This window comes from Hyperolius riggenbachi, chromosome 1, assembly GCF_040937935.1.
Source record: "Hyperolius riggenbachi isolate aHypRig1 chromosome 1, aHypRig1.pri, whole genome shotgun sequence".
Taxonomy (NCBI): domain Eukaryota; kingdom Metazoa; phylum Chordata; class Amphibia; order Anura; family Hyperoliidae; genus Hyperolius; species Hyperolius riggenbachi.
Genome location: NC_090646.1, coordinates 447,368,749 through 447,389,475, shown reverse-complemented (window position 1 = coordinate 447,389,475; position 20,727 = coordinate 447,368,749). Strand labels below are relative to the sequence as shown.

The following is a 20,727-nucleotide window of genomic DNA, read 5'->3' as shown; positions in this document are numbered from 1 at the left end:
TGCACCCACAACTACTACTTCACTACCTCTGATAAAGGGGTCCATTTTTCACATCAAGTGCTTTGAAAGTTTTTCAAATTCTTTACTTGAAAATATTTCAGCAGCATACATAGAATGCAACACATAGTATAAAATATAAACATTCCCAAAACGAACAAGGTGAGCTAGGATGAGAAAGCGTAAACCATGGTATAGTGAAACATACTTAGTGTGTCTAAAAGCACAACACGTTATCCATAAGAATTATCTTAGTATGGGCTGCAAGTTATAAGAACACATAGTAACAACGCACTATTTGCTCACAAAATCACATAACAAAAAAAATTAACCAAAAAGTACAAATCAGGTGTTTATGGCTACACTTGTTATGGGTGTGAAGATTATCATGTCCACGCTTATTTTATGAACCTTGCAAGATGGGCCCCCAGGCAGTGAAGGTCACCGTGGGAAAGGATGTGAAAATTAGGGGGCCTCATCAAAGGTTTGCAGGGGGGCATGATTTGTAGTTTTGCCACTGGCCATACCCCTCGTTCCTTCTCCTGCGGCACACATATTAAACCTTTTCTCACTTCACCGAAAGCAGAGAATGAATTGGTTAAAGCAACCAGTTTTTTTCTTACTACTCCTAGAAGCCATGGGTAAGGGCCCTTTTCCACTAGCAATCGCAATCACAAATGCCAGCGATTGCGATTTTTCATTAATTTTGTTATGCAATTGTGATTTTTCATATGCATTGCATTATACCTCTTTGAGATTTGCAAATCGAATCACTATAGTGGAAAATACTTCTCATGATTTCTATGATAAACTAGCAACCCTAGCGATTTAAAAATCACTAGCGATTTGCGATTCAGCTGTGCAGTGGAAAAAAAGCCCCTAACTAACACTTCTTTCAGACATAGGTATCCTACAGATTTGAAAATTTGGGGTGTAAGGAACAGATATGCCTATACTGAAAGTAGCTTTTACGTTTAAAAGGAGAACGGTAAGCTATAACAAAAAAAAGACCTTAAAGAGACTCCGTAACAAAAATTGCATCCTGTTTTTTATCATCCTACAAGTTCCAAAAGCTATTCTAATGTGTTCTGGCTTACTGCAGCACGTTCTACTATCACCATCTCTGTAATAAATCAACTTATCTCTCTCTTGTCAGACTTGTCAGCCTGTGTCTGGAAGGCTGCCAAGTTCTTCAGTGTTGTGGTTCTGTGATGCATCTCCCCCCTCCAGGCCCCTCTCTGCACACTGCCTGTGTATTATTTAGATTAGGGCAGCTTCTCTCGTATCTTTAACAAGCTGGATAAATCCTCCTCTGAGCTGGCTGGGCTTTCACATACTGAGGAATTACATACAGGCAGAGCTGTCTGCACTCTGCAGGAAGAAACAGCCTGACACTTCGGTGGAAAATAGCTGCAGGGGGAAAGAAACACACAAATGATCTCTTGAGATACAAAAGGAAGGGTGTATACAGCCTGCTTGTGTATGAATGTATTTTCTATGTGTGGACATACTGTACATCAACCTACTTCCTGTTTTGGTGGCCATTTTGTTTGTTTATAAACAAACTTTTAAAAACTGTTTTTAACCACTTTTAATGCGGCGAGGAGCGGCGAAATTGTGACAGAGGGTAATAGGAGATGTCCCCTAACGCACTGGTATGTTTACTTTTGTGCGATTTTAACAATACAGATTCTCTTTAAAAGAGAACTGTAGTGAGAGGTATATGGAGGCTGCCATATGTATTTCCTTTTAAGCAATACCAGTTGCCTGGCTACCCTGCTGTTCATTTGCCTCTAATACTTTTAGCCATAGACCCTGAACAAGCATGCAGCAGATCAGGTGTTTGACATTTTTGACAGATCTGACAAGAAAAGCTGCATGCTCATTTCTGGTGTGATTCACACTACTGCAGGCAAATAGCTCAGCAGGGCTGCCAGGCAACTGGTATTACTTAAAAGGAAAGCAATATGGCAGCCTCCATATACCTCTCACTACAGTTCTCCTTTAACTTACCTGGGGCTTCTGCGCCTGCACAGGACACTCCCGGCGGTGTGAGCGGGAAAGAGGATGCGCACGGCCTCTGCCGTGCAGGCGCAGTGGCTGGTGACATTAAACAAAGTCCAACAGAACAAGTGGGCACAAGTGAAAGCAGCTTGTGTTTAATGCACATCAGGGTAAAAACAGTTAGCAGCAATTGAACATTAGTGGTATAAAAAAAATGTTGTAAATCACCATTTCGATGACCCACACACAGAAGTCCTCAAGCCCTACAATTGTTTTGCACCAGTCCGGTGCTCAATCACGGACTGCTGGTCTCCCATGGCAATAAAGTCGCCGAAAACAGAAGTGATCCATGGCAGGGACCGGAGGATCATTGTGTTCCGGCATGGGCACAGGACCTCTTCAGGGGGCTGGTACAAGCCCCAGGTAATTTAAACTTTTTCTTTCATAGCTTACAGTTCTCCTTTAAAGTGAACTGAGCACCATTTTTAGCACCCAGGGCATCTGAATAGCAAATGAAAAATGCATGCCAACAATAGGTCTCATTATTAAAATAAACTTCCATTTTACCTTTTATTTAACTTTAAAAGTAGTTTTATTAGCCTACTTCAGCAGGCCTGCTGTCTGTCCCCGGGCCACAGAGATTTCAGGAAGCTAATTGTTTTATTATAGTCATTACCAAGAAGCACAGTAAACAATACATTTTCATCAACAGAGGGGGTGGGTAATTAGGACAGCTTCTTCAAAGAGATTGTGTGTGTCAGTATGTCAAGATAGCATCTCTGACTTGTATAAATAAGGACTGTGAGAAAGGGGGGGGGGGGAGATCATGGCAGCTTGTATGCCAGGAGAAATTCCAGTGAAAGAAAATGTGCTTAGTTCCCTTTAGGTAGGTGAAGACCCGTGGTTGCTCAGGTATGTATTTGGTTGTTGTTGGGTCTGACCTCTTTTTTTCAAACTTTGACATACACAGTCAGTCAAAGACCAAGTATGAGAGCATTGGTATCCTTGGCATCAATAATGTGCGAATGGAAGCAGTTTACCAAACAAATCTGATTGGCCGTTTGTGGCTCTGCCCCCTTTTCTGCATTTGAACCCCGGTCACCCAATGACCAACTGTAGCAGGTTTGTTGGAGACTCCACCACATTCCTGAATATTAATCACAGCCACCCAGTAACCAGCTGTGCCACGTTTCAGACCCCTGCAATTAACAGTCTAAGAATGACTGCAGTTTACTTTTTTTTCCCCCATTTAAAATAAATGGCTAACATGTGATCACCAAGTGACCAACTGTGTCAAGTTTGGGGAAATTGGCTTTATTACTGTGAGAATGGCAGCCTTTTAAATTTCCTCATTGACGTGAATGAGTGAGATCTGATTGGCCGTTTGTGGTTCCGCCCAAGTGTGCAAGGGTGTGTGTGTGTGGGGGGGGGGGGGGGGGCGTGAGACCCCCAGAGCATATCTTCCCAGGTAGTAAGGGATATATATACCCAGTTTCATTAAAATTGGTCAAAGCGTTTGAGTGATGGCGGTACATACATGCATACAGACACACACGTCCAATATTATTATACTGTAGATAGGTAGATAGATTGTATATGGAAGAATAAAATCAATGATGTGAACTTAGTCTCATAAAAACGTTCTTGCTCTGTTCTAGGTTGTCAAATGATGAAACTGTACAAAACGTGTTGCTGCATGGGATTGTTAGGCCCCGTTCACACTTGCGTTTTGGCATGCAAACGGACCAGATCCGGATCGTATCAGGACCTGATCCGGATTGGAACCGTACGGTTCCAATCCGGATCTGGTCCATTTGCATCAGGACTGCTTCAGGCTGCCATCCGGATCCGTGGGGGGGGGGGGGGGGGGAGAAATACCTTAAAATTTGTTGGGGTCTGCAGAAGGTGCACCTGGTGCACCTGTAGAATCAGGTCCTCACCTCCACCTCCGACATACTGCCAAAACAGCTCCAGCACGTGTGTCACTGCTGCTCCACTCCAGATATGCTGGGCCCATGTGTCCCCATCCGAAATGGCCGCTATAAATACGCATAGGAAGTGGGGTAGAACGTCCGGTGTTGTCTCCAGTGTGTTCTGTGCTTTAGTTTCCCATTGGTTTTCTATATCCGGATGGTGCAGTCAGGCTCCGGTCCAGACCAAAAAATAGTGCATATTGGAAAAGTGTCCGGAGTCCGGATCTGGTCCGGCTCCGTACTGTACGGACGCGTGTGAACGTCCGCATAGCCTTTGCATTGCTATGCGGAACGTACGTTCCGTTTGTACAGTATACGGTCCGCATCCGATCAGGCGGATCTGGACAGGGAACGCTAATGTGAACCGGGCCTTACTGTTTTTGCCTTTATTCTTGAACTAATAAAAAAATAAAAATAAATCACCAGGTAACTCAGTGAAGTCCCACTGGATTGGTAACTGAACAGAAATACAGTGATATTTATCATTTTGCACTTTACAATTTTCAAGTGCAAAGGTTTTAACATCTGGTTAAAACAGTTATTGCAGGGTGCCATTTAGTAGAAACATATGGCTTGAGAGAGAAGGCTGCAGACTGTCAGTTAAGTTAGCCATACATCAGAAGATTATGGGCAGATTCGACAGAGATAATTTTATCTCTAATTGAATCTGATTAGAGAAAGCTTTGCATCTTTGTTGAAGCTGCCCATATACTGCAGGCCAATTCCTGTCTGATTTCAGCGTGGAATCTCCAGGGAATCGGCCGAGCACGCTGCGTCCGCCCCGCTACCCCCCTATTGTACAAATGTGCCCCCCTCCCTGTGTGTGCATTTTTTACATTACCTGCGCTGTGTCAGCCTCCGTGTGGTGTCCGTCAGTCTCTAAAACCTCTGTGTGGCTCTTCTATCAGCTCCATATACACTGGTGGCGGTGCATAGCGTGTGATGTCACCAGTGGCGTGTAGAGCTGATGGAAGAGCCGCCCGGTGGTTTCAGGAGACGGATACCATGCGGAAGCTGACACAGGACAGGTAATGTATAACACACACGGGGGGGGGGGGGGGGGTACCTGGGGCACATTTATACATTAGGGGGGCTGCGGCAGGGGTTTCGTCTTTTCGTCGATTATTACGAAATTGGCTGCCGTACCGCCACACACCCGATCACCCAACTTTTGCTCGACATCTTGCATCAGGCACGTTAACGTGATCAATTAATTCGGACAAAATTGGTCGCATCATCAGTCGAGCCTGCACTTGGTGGTACCGATTTTCAACCAATTCGATAATAATCGAATTGGTTGGTCGATCGGCCCGCCAAAGTCGGCAGATGTATGGGCACCTTTAACCACTTGACGACCGCCCACTACCAATGGGCGTCAACAAAGCCAATCCAAGAAGCTACCATGCCCAGCCTTTTCAGTGGAAACCACTTCAAGTTTCCGAACGTAACATTTTTTGGGGCCTTCTCCTTAACATGGGTCTAATCAAAAAGAATGTATTGCGGTCTTATTGGTCTATGCACCCAATACATCACATGCCCATGTTCTCTGCTGCCATGTCCAGGTCACGATTTGAGAACATCCTGCGCTTCCTGCACTTCAGTGCCAATACAACCTGTCATCTAAGAGGCCACCCTGCTTATGACCGGTTCCACAAAATTCGGCGCCTCATAGACCACCTGTCATCAAAATTTGCAGTTGCTTATACCCCTGAACAGTCATTTTGAGGCATTTGGTTTCCAGACTACTCCTCACGGTTTTGGGCCCCTAAAATTCCAGGGCAGTATAGTAAACCCAGTGACCCCATTTTAGAAAGAAGACACCCCAAGGTATTCCGTTAGTTGTATGGTGAGTTCATAGAAGATTTTATTTTTTGTCACAAGTTAGTGGAAAATGACACTTTGTGAAAAAAACAATAAAAATCAATTTCAGCTAACGTGACAAAAAAAAAACTTCTATGAACTCACCATACTTCGAACAGAATACCTTGGGGTGTTGTCTTTGTAAAATGGGGTCACTTGTGGGGTTCCTAAACTGCCCTGGCATTTTAGGGGCCCTAAACCGTTAAGAGTAGTCCGGAAATATCTCTGTAAATGGACAATTGTGTGTAAAAAAAAAATTGTCATTTACAGAGATATTTCTCCCACCCAGCATGGGTATGTGTAAAAATACACCCCAAAACACATTATACTACTTCTCCTGAGTACGGCGATGCCGCGTGTGACACTTTTTTGCAGCCTAGGTGCGCTAAGGGGCCCAAAGTTCTATGAGCACCTGTAGACTTTACAGGGGTGCTTACAATTTAGCACCCCCCAAAATGCCAGGAAAGTAAACACACACCACAAGTGACCCCATTTTGGAAAGAAGACATCCCAAAGTATTCAAAGAGGGGCATGGTGAGTCCGTGGCAGATTTCATTTTTTTGGGGGGCACAAGTTAGCAGAAATGGAAACTTTTTTTAAATTTCTTTTTTTCACAAAGTGTCGTTTTCCGCTAACTTGTGACAAAAAATAAAATCTATGAACTCACCATGCCTCTTAGTGAATACTTTGGGATGTCTTCTTTCCAAAATGGGGTCATTTGGGGGGTATTTATACTATCCTGGAATTCTAGCACCTCATGAAACATGGCAGGTGCTCAGAAAAGTCAGAGATGCTTCAAAATGGGAAAATTCACTTATTGCACCATAGTTTGTAAACGCTATAAAGGTAGCCATACACTGGTCGATTTGCCATCAGATTCGACCAACAGATAGATCCCTCTCTGATCGAATCTGATCAGAGAGGGATCGTATGGCTGCCTTTACTGCAAACAGATTGTGAATCGATTTCAGCATGAAACTGATCACGATCTGTGAAGCTGCCGCCCGCCAGCTATACATTTCCTGATCTGTCCAGCGCGACTCCCCCGGTCTCCGCTGTCTTCTTCTCCGCGCTGGTCTCCGGTCCGGCTGGCTTGCTTCACTGAACTTCCTGTCCAGCGCTCTACTGTTTAAACTTCCTGCCGGGAGAGGACGTTCAAGGAGGCCGCAGCCCTGGAGCGGAGAAGACAGCAGAGACCGGGGGAGTCGCACCGGCCGGAATAGGTGATGTATCTCCGCTGTATTGCGTCAGTCGTCGGCATTCGAACGCTGCTATCGATGCATTCCCGACCCGCCAGCGATCGAGAAAAATCTTCCGCACGGAGGGATCAACGAGAACGATTGATTTCGGACGGAAATAGATCGTTCTGTTAGCATCTGTCGCAGCAGATTCGATCACAGTGATCGAATCTGCTGTATATCAGCGGGAAAATCGTTAGGTGTATGGGCCCCTTAACTTTTACCCAAACCAATAAATATACACTTATTGTTATGTTTTTTATCAAAGACATGTAGCACAATAAATGTGGACAAAAATGTATATAGAAATTTTACTTTATTTGAAAAAATGTCTTTTTTGATAAATATAATAAAAACTAAAAATCACAGCAGCAATCAAATAGCACCAAAAGAAAGCTGTTGTATTAGTGACAAGAAAAGGAGGTAAAATTCATTTAGGTGGTAGGTTGTATGACCGAGCAATAAACCGCTAAAGCTGCAGTGGTCTGAATGGGGAAAAAAAAAGTGTCTGGTCCTTAACCATTTACCGCCATCCTAACGTATTAAAACGTCATGCTTACTTCTATTAATGGCAACATGACGTTTTAATACGTCGCGCATTCCCGCCGCTGCTACCGCCGTGTGCGCGCCGCTACCGCCGTCGAGATCCCGTGCTGGGTGATTGGGGAAGAAGACCGAACGGTCCTCTACCCAATCGCAGTGCCTGGAGTGAATGGACTTGACCGCGAACAGCGGCTACGTCCATTCACATAAACAGGAAATGTAACAATTAAATAAAGTGTGTAAAAAAAAAAGTGAACACTTCCTTTAACCTCCTTGGCGGTAACCCCGTGTGTGACACGGGGTAAGCCGGCGGAGGGTGCCGCTCAGGCCCTGCTGGGCCGATTTACATAATTTTTTTTTTGCTGGACGCAGCTAGCACTTTGCACACCGATCGCTGCCGCCCCGCTCCCCGCTATCCGTTGCAGCGCGCGCCCCCCCCCCAGACCCCGTGCGCTGCAGGGTAAATGTAAACACGGGGATCGCTAAAGCCTATCCCATCAGGCGCAGGACGGAAATCGGTCCTGCGCCGCTCACAGGGGGAGGGAGAGGGAGGGAAAGAGGCCAGGAAGCGCTGCGGAGGGGGGCTTTGAAGAGCCCCCCCCCCCGCAAGCTCAAGCAGCCGGCGGCGAACAGACCCCCCCAGCAGGACATCCCCCTAGTGGGGAAAAAAAGGGGGGGGGGGGGGGAAGTCTGATCACCCTGGCTGCTAGCTGATCGGTGCTGCGGGCTGGAGAGCCCACGCAGCACCGATCAGCAAAATACCCCCCTGGCACAGAAGTGGTTAAATGTGCCTGGTTCACGTCTATGCGCTGAGCAGAATTACAAAAACGTAGGGTTGCATGCATTTCTGTGCGCTGAACTGTAAAGTGCATATCAATGCAAGTGAATAGGTTAACTTTTTTTTAGCGCATACAAGCTCGTCGAATCGCAAACTTTTTTTTATCCCTAATTGGAAAAAAATATATATTTACATATGAAAACAAATCTTTATTGACAACTGCTACAATTAGAAAAACTGTTTTAAAAAAGTGCAGCACAACGCACTGAAGCACGCACTAAAGCGCGCACAGGCGCATGCATTTTTTTAACATGCACTTTTACACGTTGCTTAGCGCACCTAATGTGAACGAGGCCTTTAGTGCGATTCTGTGTGCTTTTTATCAGCAAATCAATGTTACAGATTGATACATGTTGTTGAAAAGCGGACAGAAGCATACAAAAGTGCACAGATGCAAACGAGGCCTTAGTCCTCGTTCACATCTCTTCAACGCAGATGGCCGTGCAATCGGAACGCAACGTGTACAATCGCACGCCATCTGCGCCGCTACCTGCTGCACTGCTGATCCAATCCATTGACAGTGATGGGATCAGCTCTGCGCTTGCAGGAAAAATGCAGGCAGCAGTACGCAAGCGCATCATAGCACATCGTACTGCTGCGCTGCGCAGTAGATGTGAACGATAGAAGGGCCATTTATGCCCTTTTTGCATTTCACCACATCATACGTAATTCCAAATGTGCATGGAAGCGCGTATGATGTGAACGAGGCAATTATAAAAATTATTAGTCAAATATAGTAACTTATGGAGTGTACTGCACAATGTTATAGCTAACAAGCACATCTTCTCATTGTTGTCCAGTATGTTGAGCTATGAATATATTCACCAACAGCAGAGGAAAAACATTGGCAGTACCTGAAAAAAGTTGTTTAGTCGTGCAGCTCTACTAGTGATAGGCTCTGAAGACACAGAGTCTGTTGCCCCGCGAGGTCCAAATTTGAATTTCAGCATTTCTGAAAACAGAAATTGTATGAATTAAACAAACATTAGTTAACCATCCTCAACTTTTAACTTTGCACATAGGTCTGTTTTCCCCTTATGGACTAGAGCAGTTTTGACGTTACATATGCCCCTATTTATTCAGCAATATCTTTATTACTACTTATAACACCTTAGTAATATATAAATGGGGGTGGGGGTAGTAACTAGACTTTCTCTGGGTGTTTTTTTTCCCCTTTGTATAAAAAGTGCAACTGTAGATAAATGGGATAAATAGACATTTAATTAGTTTATCATAAAACTTAGACTTTGTTACTGCTACAATATATGGTGGTGATATTTTTTAATAAAGGTTTATTTTTCTGCATAACGTAGTTTTTCTAGGTAAAGAAGAGGAATTAAAAAAAAAAAAAAAAAAAAAGGATTTAGGCCCCTTTCAAAGTAGGACGTTGCATTTTGATGCGACGCAAATTGCACCACAATGCCTCAAAAAAGTCGCAACGCAACTTAATGCCCCGTTACAGTCACATACAGTAGAGCATACAGGCAATAAAAAGTATGTTTCCAAGTCATTACTGAGCATGTGCAAACAGTCCAACGCAGCTAATAACGTGTATAGCGCACTGTATGCAGTACTTTCACTTAACGTGCAGCGTTAGTCACCAACCCAACGTGTGCACTGTGAACAGGGCACTGATTTTTCATTGCAGTGAGTTATTCTGTGTTAAATGTTGTTTTAACGTGCGACTTTAACATCGCACTGTGAAAGAGGCCTTATAGCTTGTCCTGTTGAATTAGTTGTTTTTTTTTTGTCTTTTATTTGTATATTTCTCTGGGGTCTAGTGGTCCCCTCCCCTTCATTTATTGTTCCTGTGTAGTCTAGTGGGCAGACACACACACACACACACACAGCCTCTTTCACAGTGCAACGTTAAAGTCGCACGTTAGAAAATGTTTCAACGCAGACTAATGCACAGCAATACTAAGTCTGTGCGACATTCACAGTGCACACTTTGCATTTGTGTGCAACGTGTAGCTTTATTAGAAAGTGCTGCATGCTGCGCGTTAGGCCTGAACGATTTTAGGAAAAGATTGAATTGCACGATTTCTGACAGAAACTGCGATTTCAAATCAAATCACGATTTTTAATACACAACGATGGATCAGCACAGCAATGGTGAGTATGAGTTGGCCCAATATAGTTAGCCATTTATAGGTGCCCCCAGCATAGTTTAGCCAGCTATAGGTGCCCCAGTAAAGGTTAGCTAACTATAGGTGCCCCAGTATGTGCAAGCCAGCTATAGGTGTAGCAGTACAGGTTAGCCAGTATAGGTGCCGCAGTACAGGTTAGCCATCCAGATCCCCTTTAGTGCATATAAGCAGATCCCCCCCCCCCCCCCCCCTTTAGTGGATATAGGTAAATCCCCCTTTAGTGGACATAGGTAGATCCCCTCCCCCATTAGTGCCTTAGTGTATATAGGCAGATTCCCCCCCCTTTAGTGGATATAGGCAGTCCCCCATTTAGAATAGGCAGATACACTTCCCTTTAGAGTATATAGCCAGATCCCCCCTTTAGTATAGGCAGATACAATGTATAGTGCAGGAGTAAGGAACCTTGGCTCTCCAGCTGTGATAAAACTACAAATCCCAGCATACATTTGCCTTTATTAATCATGACTGTGGCTGTCAGACTCCTGCAATGCATTGTGGGACTTGTAGTTCAGTGTTCTCCCCAGGCTCTTTTAGCCGGGTGCTCCACCCGGCTAGTTTTGGTGACCACCTGGCTGTTATCAACTCACCTCTTCCTATGCTGTAAGCAGACTTGTGCAGAGAAGCAGCGGTCCTGCATTCTCTCATCTTGCCCCACCCGGCTACTTTTTCATGCCACCCGGCTACTATTTCATGCCACCCGGTTGGAAATAATTTCTGGGGAGAACACTGTAGTTCCTTAACAGCTGGAGAGCGAAGGTTCCCTACCCCTGGTATAGTGTGTATATAGGCATATTCCCCTCGCCACATGAACCTGCTATTCTTCTGGCCCCCTTCCTTCAGCAAGTTCTGATGCCATTCGGCTTCACCGCATTAGATTGCTGTGCGGTGAGCCGCAGTGAACAGGCAGCAAGTGTTGCCTGATAACGGTAGTCGCCAGGAAATTATGTCACACTGCCTGGTACAGGTCCCGCAATACTTGTCAACACTCGCTGCCTGTTCACCACAGCTCATCGCACAGCAATCTAATGCGGTGAAGCCGAATGGCATCAGAACTTGCTGGAGGAGGAGGCCAGGAGAATAGCAGGTTCCAGCGGCGGCAAAAATCGCTGCAAAACCGCCACCTTGACGATCTGAAGACTATCAAGCCCCTGACAATCGTTAAACCGAAAATCGCTCAGCTCTACTGTGTGTTATACATGTTATTAGCTGTGTTGGACTGTTTGCACATGCTTAGTAATGACTTGGAAGCACACTTTTCATTGCATGTATGCTCTACTGTATACGACGATAACGGGGCATTAAGTTGCGTTGCGACTTTTTTGGGGCCTTGCGTTGTAATTTGCGTTGCGACTTTAACATCGCATCAAACCGCAACGTCCTACTGTGAAAGAGGCCTTAAGGTGGTCCTTTTACCCCTTTAAATGCATTCCTTGGTAATATTATGCCCCCCCCCCCTTTCCCACATCTCTCCCTGGTAGTCTAGCGCTCCCAACCCAAATAGCTTTCCCTGGTAGTCTAGTGGTCCTTCCTCCTTCAACCACAGGCTTAAACCCCCCTAGTGACCAGGCCATTTTTTACTAATTAGTCCACAGCAGCTTTAAGGTCTCGCTGCAGGGCTGCACAACTCAGCACACAAGTTATCCCCCCCCCCCCCCCCTTTTCTGTTGATGGGCTGTGATCACTCCCAGGATGAATATTTATTTTGTAATAAATATTTCTTTTTTTTTTTTTACCAAAAAAGTTGTGTTTTTTTTACGTTCTAAGCCAGCCATTCAGCTCGATCAGCTTCCCTGACTCCAGAGGGGACAGATGTGTCACACGTGAGCGATCTCTGCAAAACCCCGCCCCAGGACTTGACGCTCATTGACTTGACACCCCGCCACGATCACGTCCATCTGTATGAAGCGGTCATAGACAGGTTAAAGAGAAACCAGAACCAAGAATTGAACTTCATCCCAATCAGTAGCTGATACCTTCTTTCCCATTGAGAAATCTTTTCCTTTTCTCAAACAGATCATCAGGGGGGCCTGTATGGCTAATATTGTGGTGAAACCCGTCCCACAGTGCGATGTCAGGACCATGGTCCTGACAGTTTCCTGTCTGTGAACCTCATTGCATTGTGGGAAATAGCTGTTTCCAACTGCCAAAAAAGCAGCATCTCCTTCCACTGACCTCACCTACCAGCAGTAAAAATGTCACCATGTGATAAATGTCAGAAAGTAAATCAGGGAGAGGAATGATTTTACAGCGGGCAAACACTGACTGAATCATTTATACAGAATTATTGTAAAAATGAAGCACTTTTTTATTACATTATTTTCACTGGTGTTCCTCTTTAAGGGATTCCCTGGTAGTCTAGTGGTACTGTGCAAATTGCCCTTTAAGGATTCCCTGGTAGTCCACTGGTATCCACCTTCCCCTTTAAGCCTTCCCTTGTGTCTAGTGGCATGCATCCCCTTCAAGGATTCCTTGCCGTCTAGTTGTATGCCTCCCGCAACTCTACCTTACAGAAATTGCAGCAGGAAGCTGTGTGTGAGTATATACTCAACCTAATGCTGTTACATCGTTCAGTTTTCCTTGCACCACCACCACCCTCTAGTGTCCCCACAGGTCCTGGCTGACATCATCAAGCCTAGACTCGGTTAATGCAGATAAAAGAGCAGGTGAACAAGGGAGAGGAGGAGAGAGAAGATCAGCACTGGAGCCAGGAAGGTGAGTGACATACTTTGACACTACTTTGGCTGTCCATCGGTTCCATTGGGGGAGTTTTGCTGGGAGCAGGGCTGTGGAGTCGGTACAAAAATCCACCGACTCCTCAGTTTAGGATTCCACCGACTCCACGACTCGGACTCCTCTAATTTGCATATTACAATCTTGTTTATTAAAAGTATGTAACATGAAATTCGTCTCTTAACTGCCAACACTTAGGAATTTTAAAAGACAACTGAAGTGAGTAGGATATGGAGACTGCCATAATTATTCCCTTTAGTCATAGACTAAAACTAGTCCTTGGTAAGAGTACTTGTAAAAGGTACAGACCAGAACAAAGAACATCTATCAGGCCCTAGGCAATGTAACTGTGGGTACATGTAAGAGTGATGTGCAGGTACTCTGCAGGGGAATGAGGAGATTCTTCCTCTATTACACATTCTTCATGCACAATCTGAACCAGGTTTATGGGTGATAGACCATCTGTGTTCAATGTGCACAACATTATCAGTGGATTCCCTGCAGCTCTGTGGAGAGTGCATATGTAGAGTATAGTACTACTGTGTAACAAAGTAAACCTGAGACAGATGAAATTAAAGTTTTATACATACCTGGGGCTTCCTTCAGCCCCCTTCAGGCTAATCAGTCCCTTGCTGTCCTCCTCCGCCACCTGGATCTTCTGCTATGAGTCCAGGTACGAGCCAGTCTGGCGTAGTGCGCATGCACACACTTCGCCGCCGGGAGCGTACTACACCTGTGCAGCACTATTGCGCAGGTGCAGAACGCTCCTGGCTGTGGAAGTGGAAGCGGCATGCGGCCAGACTGCGCTGACTGGCTGAATTACCAGGACTCATAGCAAAAGATCCGGGTGGTGGAGTGGAGGAGGACAGCGAGGGACTGATTAGCCTGAAGGGGGCTGGAAGAAGCCCCAGGTATGTATAACACTTTTCTTTTCATCCTTTTCAGATACCATTTAATTCGTAGTCACCAAACCAAATTTTAACAACGTATCAAATTATTTGATTTCGTGAGCAAAGTACATTTGCATAAATCAGAATCAGTGCAGAATTATTTCCATCTCATTGACTATCTCTATTAGTGACACGGCTACACATCAGGCTTTATTCTTACAGCATAGACATTATTTAGTGTATATATAAGAGATTCCTGTGTACACATCATATATACTGTACAGTCACAATCAGATGTGTATATCTGACTTTAAAAATACGGGGACTGCTTTATTGAAGCATCACAAATAACTAATTTTGATTGGTTTATTTCATTTTTGTGGACTAAGCACAGCTATTACTGTATATATAAATTATGATGACTATTATCTGAGAAATAGAACATTTTATCATATTTTCTATTTTAATTACAGTTTAAATTCATTAGGAGTCGGAGTCGGTGCATTTTTTCCCGACTCCAGGCACCCAAAATTGCCCCGACTCTGACTCCACAGCCCTGGCTGGGAGGATCGAAGATTGGCCACCAGGATGTTAGACTCTGGTGCCTGCCAAACATACTGCATGACTGATGAGCACAGACACGTGCTAGCACCAGGGCTGTGGAGTCGGTACAAAAATAATCCGACTGACTCCTTAGGTTATGAAACCACAGACTCGGACTCCAACTCCGAATACCCAAAATTGCCCCGACTCCGATTCCTCGACTCCTTAGTCTAATAGTTACCTGGGCTGTGGATTTTGTACAAAAATCCTTCAACTCCGACTCCTCAGTTTATGAAACCACCAACTCTGACTCCAGGTGCCCAAAATTGCTCCGACTCCTACTCGGACTTCACAGTTCTGGCTAGCACAGACGTGTGCCGATCATAAACATGACATTCACGTCGTTTTGGCAAATCGGGTGCCAGAAACAACATGAATATACTGTGCAGTTGGCACAGAGCAGTTCAAGAAAATCCAAGCCAATGCTCAGGTTCAGAAATACACTTTCATAAGGAGAAGCTCCCCATGCTGTCCTCTGGTTCTCTGCCGCTGGACAGGACCCTTCAGTTGATCGGGATCACACTCCTCTTCTGGCACGAGTGTGGCCAGCTGCAGCCACACAAGCATGACCCTGCCTGCACAGTAGCACAGTTAACTGCACAGGTGCAGCCATACTTACATGTGGTGCGTGGTAAGGCTGCTCTTGTGCTTGAAGGGGAGCAAGGCCCCAATCAGATTACCTACAAGCACCTGTTGGTAATCTTTGGAAGGTCCGCGAGTGGTAACAGAAGACCGCAGGACACAGTGAGAAGCCTAATTAGGATCCAGAGGCTTCTTTCTTCTAAGGTATGTGATGATGTACCCAGGCTTTGGCTTTTACACTAAGTACAAGTGAGCAAAAAACTTTTACTGGGACAAAAACAGATTGGTCACTTTGACAGCTTAGGGCTCGTACTGTACACACATGCAGCTTTTGTCGTTTTAAAACAAACAGTCCCTGACAAACGTTTTAGAAACCTTTCCAGTGTGTCTACAGGGGTCCACAGACACCTCCTTATTTTCCCTCTCCATAGGGCAGAAAGGATGCTCTACCAAGAGCTGAGCAGTATGTTCCCGGGGAATCAAGTTTACAATTCAAATAGCCAGATTCCTGGACATCTCACCCGAGGGATGCAGAGACTACGAGGACAAGAAGCAGAATGGCTGCCGGCGTCTGAATCCCGGGGGAGGCGAGTTAATGCTATGCTCTGCACAGTCCTGCCGGCGGCTACCAAGAGTCACGGTCAGGATTACCGCTCCTGGCTTGTTTTTTCCACCCCGAGCCTGACTCCTGATGACCGCCAAAGAGGTTAATGGCTAATGTACAGTTAGTCCTGAAAGGTACTGCTGGAATCAACACTTGTTGGTTTGATGTCAGCATTTCGGCTCCTCGACTAACATCAGACTATACTTCACCTCCTAAATATTACATATTTAATGTAGGAAGGAGTGCAGGCATGGCTAAATAAAAGAAACTGATAAGGCCCCAAGCCCGGATGGCATCCATCCTTGGGTGCTAAAGTAATTAAGTTCAGTTATTGATAAACCCCTTTTCTAAGCATCACTATGGGTTTTTTAAAGGGGTTCTCTGGTATGTTTAAAAAGCTAAAACTGACACTTACCTGGGGCTTCTAGCGGCCCCCTGCAGCTGTAATGTCCCGCACCGTCATCCGATGCTCCATTTCCCGCCGCCGGTAACCTGATAGTTATTCGTCTAACTAGACAAATAGAACTGCATCTGCCATCGCCTGCGCAGTAAGCTCTCGATGACACGCGCAGCCACAGTTCTATCCTTCTAGTTTTAGCAGGTTACCGGCGGTGGGGAACGGCGCATCAGAGGAGGACGGCGCGGGACATTAAAGCTGCAGGGGGCCACTAGAAGCCACAGGTAAGTGTCAGTTTTCGCTTTTTTAAACATACCAGAGAACCCCTTTAAGGACAGGTTTTGACTAATATGCCCAGCTTTTAGGAGGTGGTGAATTCTAGTGTGGATATTGAGAAGCTGTAAATGTGATATACTAGGACTTTGTAAAGGCATTTGATACCATTCCTCACAACAGTCTGTCTGGGGACCCACTGGGGTCGGTATTGGGTCCAGTACGCTTCAGTTTATTAATGACCAAGTATAAGGGTTTCGAACCCACGTGTCACATTTATGTGTCGCAGAAGCCTCAGGCATGTGTTGCAGCTCTGCCTCCCTTTCCACTCTCGTTAGTCTCATTGTACTAGCACTACAAAAAAATTGCCATTTCTTTCTGGTCCTATTGTAACTACAGTTACAAGAGTCTCAAAAGGTGGTGGTGAGGAGGAGCAGCGGTGGGAGGGGCCAACCACAAGCTGGATGATGAGTGAAGGAAGTCCATGCCCTGTATATAGAAATGGCGCGTCTTTCTCTGGTGATAATTTTAGAAATATGCATAGAGAAGATTCTCCACAAATTTAAGCAGCAGTTACCATTATGACAGCAGCAGTAACCATTGCGACGGCAGCAACCATTGTGTCAGTAGCAGTTACCATTGTGCCAGTAGTAATTACCATTGTGTCAGCAGCTCTTTTCCACTATGAAATGCGATTGCAATCACAATCGCGTTTCAATTTCCACCATGCGATTTCAATTGAGCTACTATACTCATAGTACAGCTCAATCGCATACAAAACGCGGCAGGACGACGATTGCGCTTTGACCAAAATCGCATCGCAATCGGATCGCACTAGTGGAAATTGCTGCTGCAGTTTCCATTAGTTTAATGTACCTTGCGATTTGCGATCAGAATCAAATCGCAAATCGCAGGGTAGTGGAAAAAGGCCCTAAGAGTTACCATTGTGTCAGCAGCAGCAATCGCTATGAGGAGGAGCAGCGGAGGGAGAGGCCGACCACAAGCTCGATGATGAGTGAAGGAAGTCCATGCCCTTAGCATAGATATGGTGTGGCTTCCTCTGGTGGGCCTTTTAGTAATATGCATAGAGAAGCATCTTCACACATTTGAACAGCAGTTACCATTATGCCAGCAGCACCAGTAACCATTGCACCAGCAGCAGTAACAGTAAAGAATCATAATCAGAATCAGCTTTATTTCGCCAAGTACGTCAACTGACGCACCCGGAATTTTTTGTGGTACACACAGCAGGAGTATGCAGATACAGATTTTGTACAGATCAGTTCACACAGATTTTATACAGATCAGTTCACACAGATTTTATACAGATCAGTTCACACAGATGGGAGAAGGAGCTAAAAAAGTCTGCAAACATCAAACAGATTACAAGAGGGGGGGGGGGGGGGGGGTGAGGATGAAACGTAGTTGGGCCGTAGTGCAGCGTCAGTGCACGGCTAGGGGGGCTTTGCAGGGGTGGTAGCTCGAGTTCAGTAGGAGAACAGCTTGGGGAAAGAAAGTGTTCAAATGTCTGGTGGTCTTGGTGAGGATCGATCTGTAGCGGCGTCCCAAGGGCAGACGGTCGAAGTATCTGCTGCCAGGGTGAGTAGGGTCGTTCACTATTCTGTTTGCCCTAGACCACAGTCTGGAGGTATGAAGGAGATCCAGAGATGGAAGGGGGGACCCGATGATCCTCTCAGCGGCATTGATTACTCTCTGGAGCTTAAGTCTGTCGCTCGCAGTGGCGCCTGCGTACCAGACAACAATAGAGGAGCAGAGGATAGACTCCACGGTAGCGGTGTAAAAGGTGATCATCAGTTCCCGCGGCATCCCGAATTTCCTCAGCTGCCTCAGAAAGAACAGCCTCTGCTGGGCTTTCTTCTGGGCCTTGGAGGTGTTTTCAGCCCACCTAAGGTCTTTTGTGATGGTGGCTCCCAGGAAACGGACGCTCGACTCCCTGGAGACTTCGATGCCTTCAATGGAGACCAGGTGGAGCGGGTGAGGGCGCCTTCTGAAGTCCACTATCAGCTCGACTGTTTTTGTGGCGTTGAGTACCAGTTGATTGTCTTTGCACCACCTGCAGATGCGTGCGATCTCCTCCCTGTACGCTTGTTCGCCGTTGCTGCCTATGAGCCCCAGTATGGTGGTGTCGTCCTCAAATTTTATGACCTTGACAGAGTCTGCGGAAGAGGTGCACCTGTTCGTGTAGAGGGAAAACAGGATAGGTGACAGTACACACCCCTGCGGGGCTCCTGTGTTTGTGGTTCTATCCTGTGACGAGCAGTTGCCGAGCCTCACTCTTTGTGTCCTATCTGTGAGGAAGTCCTTGATCCAGGAGCACAGCAGGGGGTCAAGGCCAAGATTAACAAGGTTGTCGTATAGGATGTTTGGGCATATTGTATTAAAGGCTGAGCTGAAGTCAAGGAAAAGGATCCGGGCATAGGTGTTCACTCGTGGCCACTCGTGGTCCAATTTCTTGCTAAAAATCGTTTGAGCGATCAGAAATTCTGATCGGATTGGTTGTAAATAATTTCTGTTGATGGGCACAATTGATTACGAACGATTATAAAAACAGTCGTCCGATTAGATATTAGTCTAAATAAAAATTTGGATTTCCTTGTTGGTTGTGATAGAGAGGAAGCAAAGATTGGTTCGTTGATTGCGTAGTGAACAATTTAACTTCCAATCAGAATTTCTGATCGCCCAAACCATTTTTCGCTAGAAATTGGATCATTAGTGGGCACCTTTACCATTGCGCCTGCAGCAGTAGCAATTGGCAGGTGCCATTGTGCCAGCAGCAGTAACGCAACAGTTACTATTGTGCCAGCAACACCCGTTACCATTACCATTGTGTCAGTAGCAGTTACCATCGTGCCAGCAAACGTTGCAGTTACCATTGTCCTAGTACTAGTTACCATTGTGCCAGCAGCAGCAACTATTGTGTCAGTAGCAGTTACCATTGTGCCAGCAGCAGTAGCAGTTACTATTGTGCCAGCAGCAGCAGTTACCATTGGGCCAGCAGCAGTTACCATTGGGCCAGCAGCAGTTACCATTGGGCCAGCAGCAGTTACCATTGGGCCAGCAGCAGTTACCATTGTGTCAGTATCAGTTACCATTGTGCCAGCAGCAGTTACTATTGTGCCAGCAGCAGTTACCATTGTGCCAGTAGCAGTTACCATTGTGCCAGTAGCAGTTACCATTGTGCCAGTAGCAGTTACCATTGTGCCAGTAGCAGTTACCATTATGCCAGTAGCAGTTACCATTATGCCAGTAGCAGTTACCATTATGCCAGTAGCAGTTACCATTATGCCAGTAGCAGTTACCATTATGCCAGTAGCAGTTACCAATGCGAGAGTATATTTTCTTGTAAGTTTCCAGGTTGCAATGCTAGGGTGTCAGTTTTTGGGGGGGACCAATAACTGCGCAGTATGTGTGCGAAAGGGGTGTGGCCATGGCCACCTGTGGGTATACAATCAACAAACCTATCTGGGATGTGACAATACAATACATCAGTGGCAAACAACACAAATTAGCAGCCTGTCGCCCCATATAGTATCAGGTAGTGTCCACACTGACACACCACATAATTAGGCAGAATGCGCCCCTACCCCACTCCCCCCAAATCATAATCAAGAAAAGTGCTCTCATACAAATGTATGCATCGTATCCCCTCAAACACATAAACAGCCACTATGCCTCTGAAATCAGTGGTGCAATGTACATAAAAAGAACTCACCGTACTCACTTCCCAGGACTCACTTCTTTAAACTTCCCGCGCGCCGGGACAACAGGAACAGATTCGGGTGATGCGACACGACAACACATATCACTCCGCATCACCCATCACAGACAGCAGAGGTGCGCGGAAGGATTACAGCTGTTGTGACCTGTCAGATCGAACATAAAGATCCCGAAGCAGGACTATACCCGCAGAAGGATCGGTTCCGTGGCACCCCTAATAAGCATTCGTTACTTGACCCCGAATACTGGTATGTTATTAGGTAATAACATCACATATCAACAAAACATAAGCGTTGTCCCTAGTGTT

The 20,727-nt window shown here is 45.7% G+C and overlaps 1 protein-coding gene across 1 annotated transcript in view; it reads right to left on the bottom strand.

Moving 5' to 3' along the window:
* CIT (citron rho-interacting serine/threonine kinase) overlaps positions 1-20,524 on the bottom strand; it is a 150,184-nt gene extending 129,660 nt beyond the window's left edge. The window contains exons 1-2 of the mRNA XM_068243643.1: positions 20,416-20,524; positions 9,308-9,405 (exon numbers count right to left, since the gene is read on the bottom strand). Of these exons, the coding sequence (XP_068099744.1) occupies positions 9,308-9,403 (96 nt within the window). The 5' untranslated portion in view covers positions 9,404-9,405; positions 20,416-20,524. The remainder of the gene's footprint in view (positions 1-9,307; positions 9,406-20,415) is intronic.
* Positions 20,525-20,727: the final 203 nt, after the last annotated feature.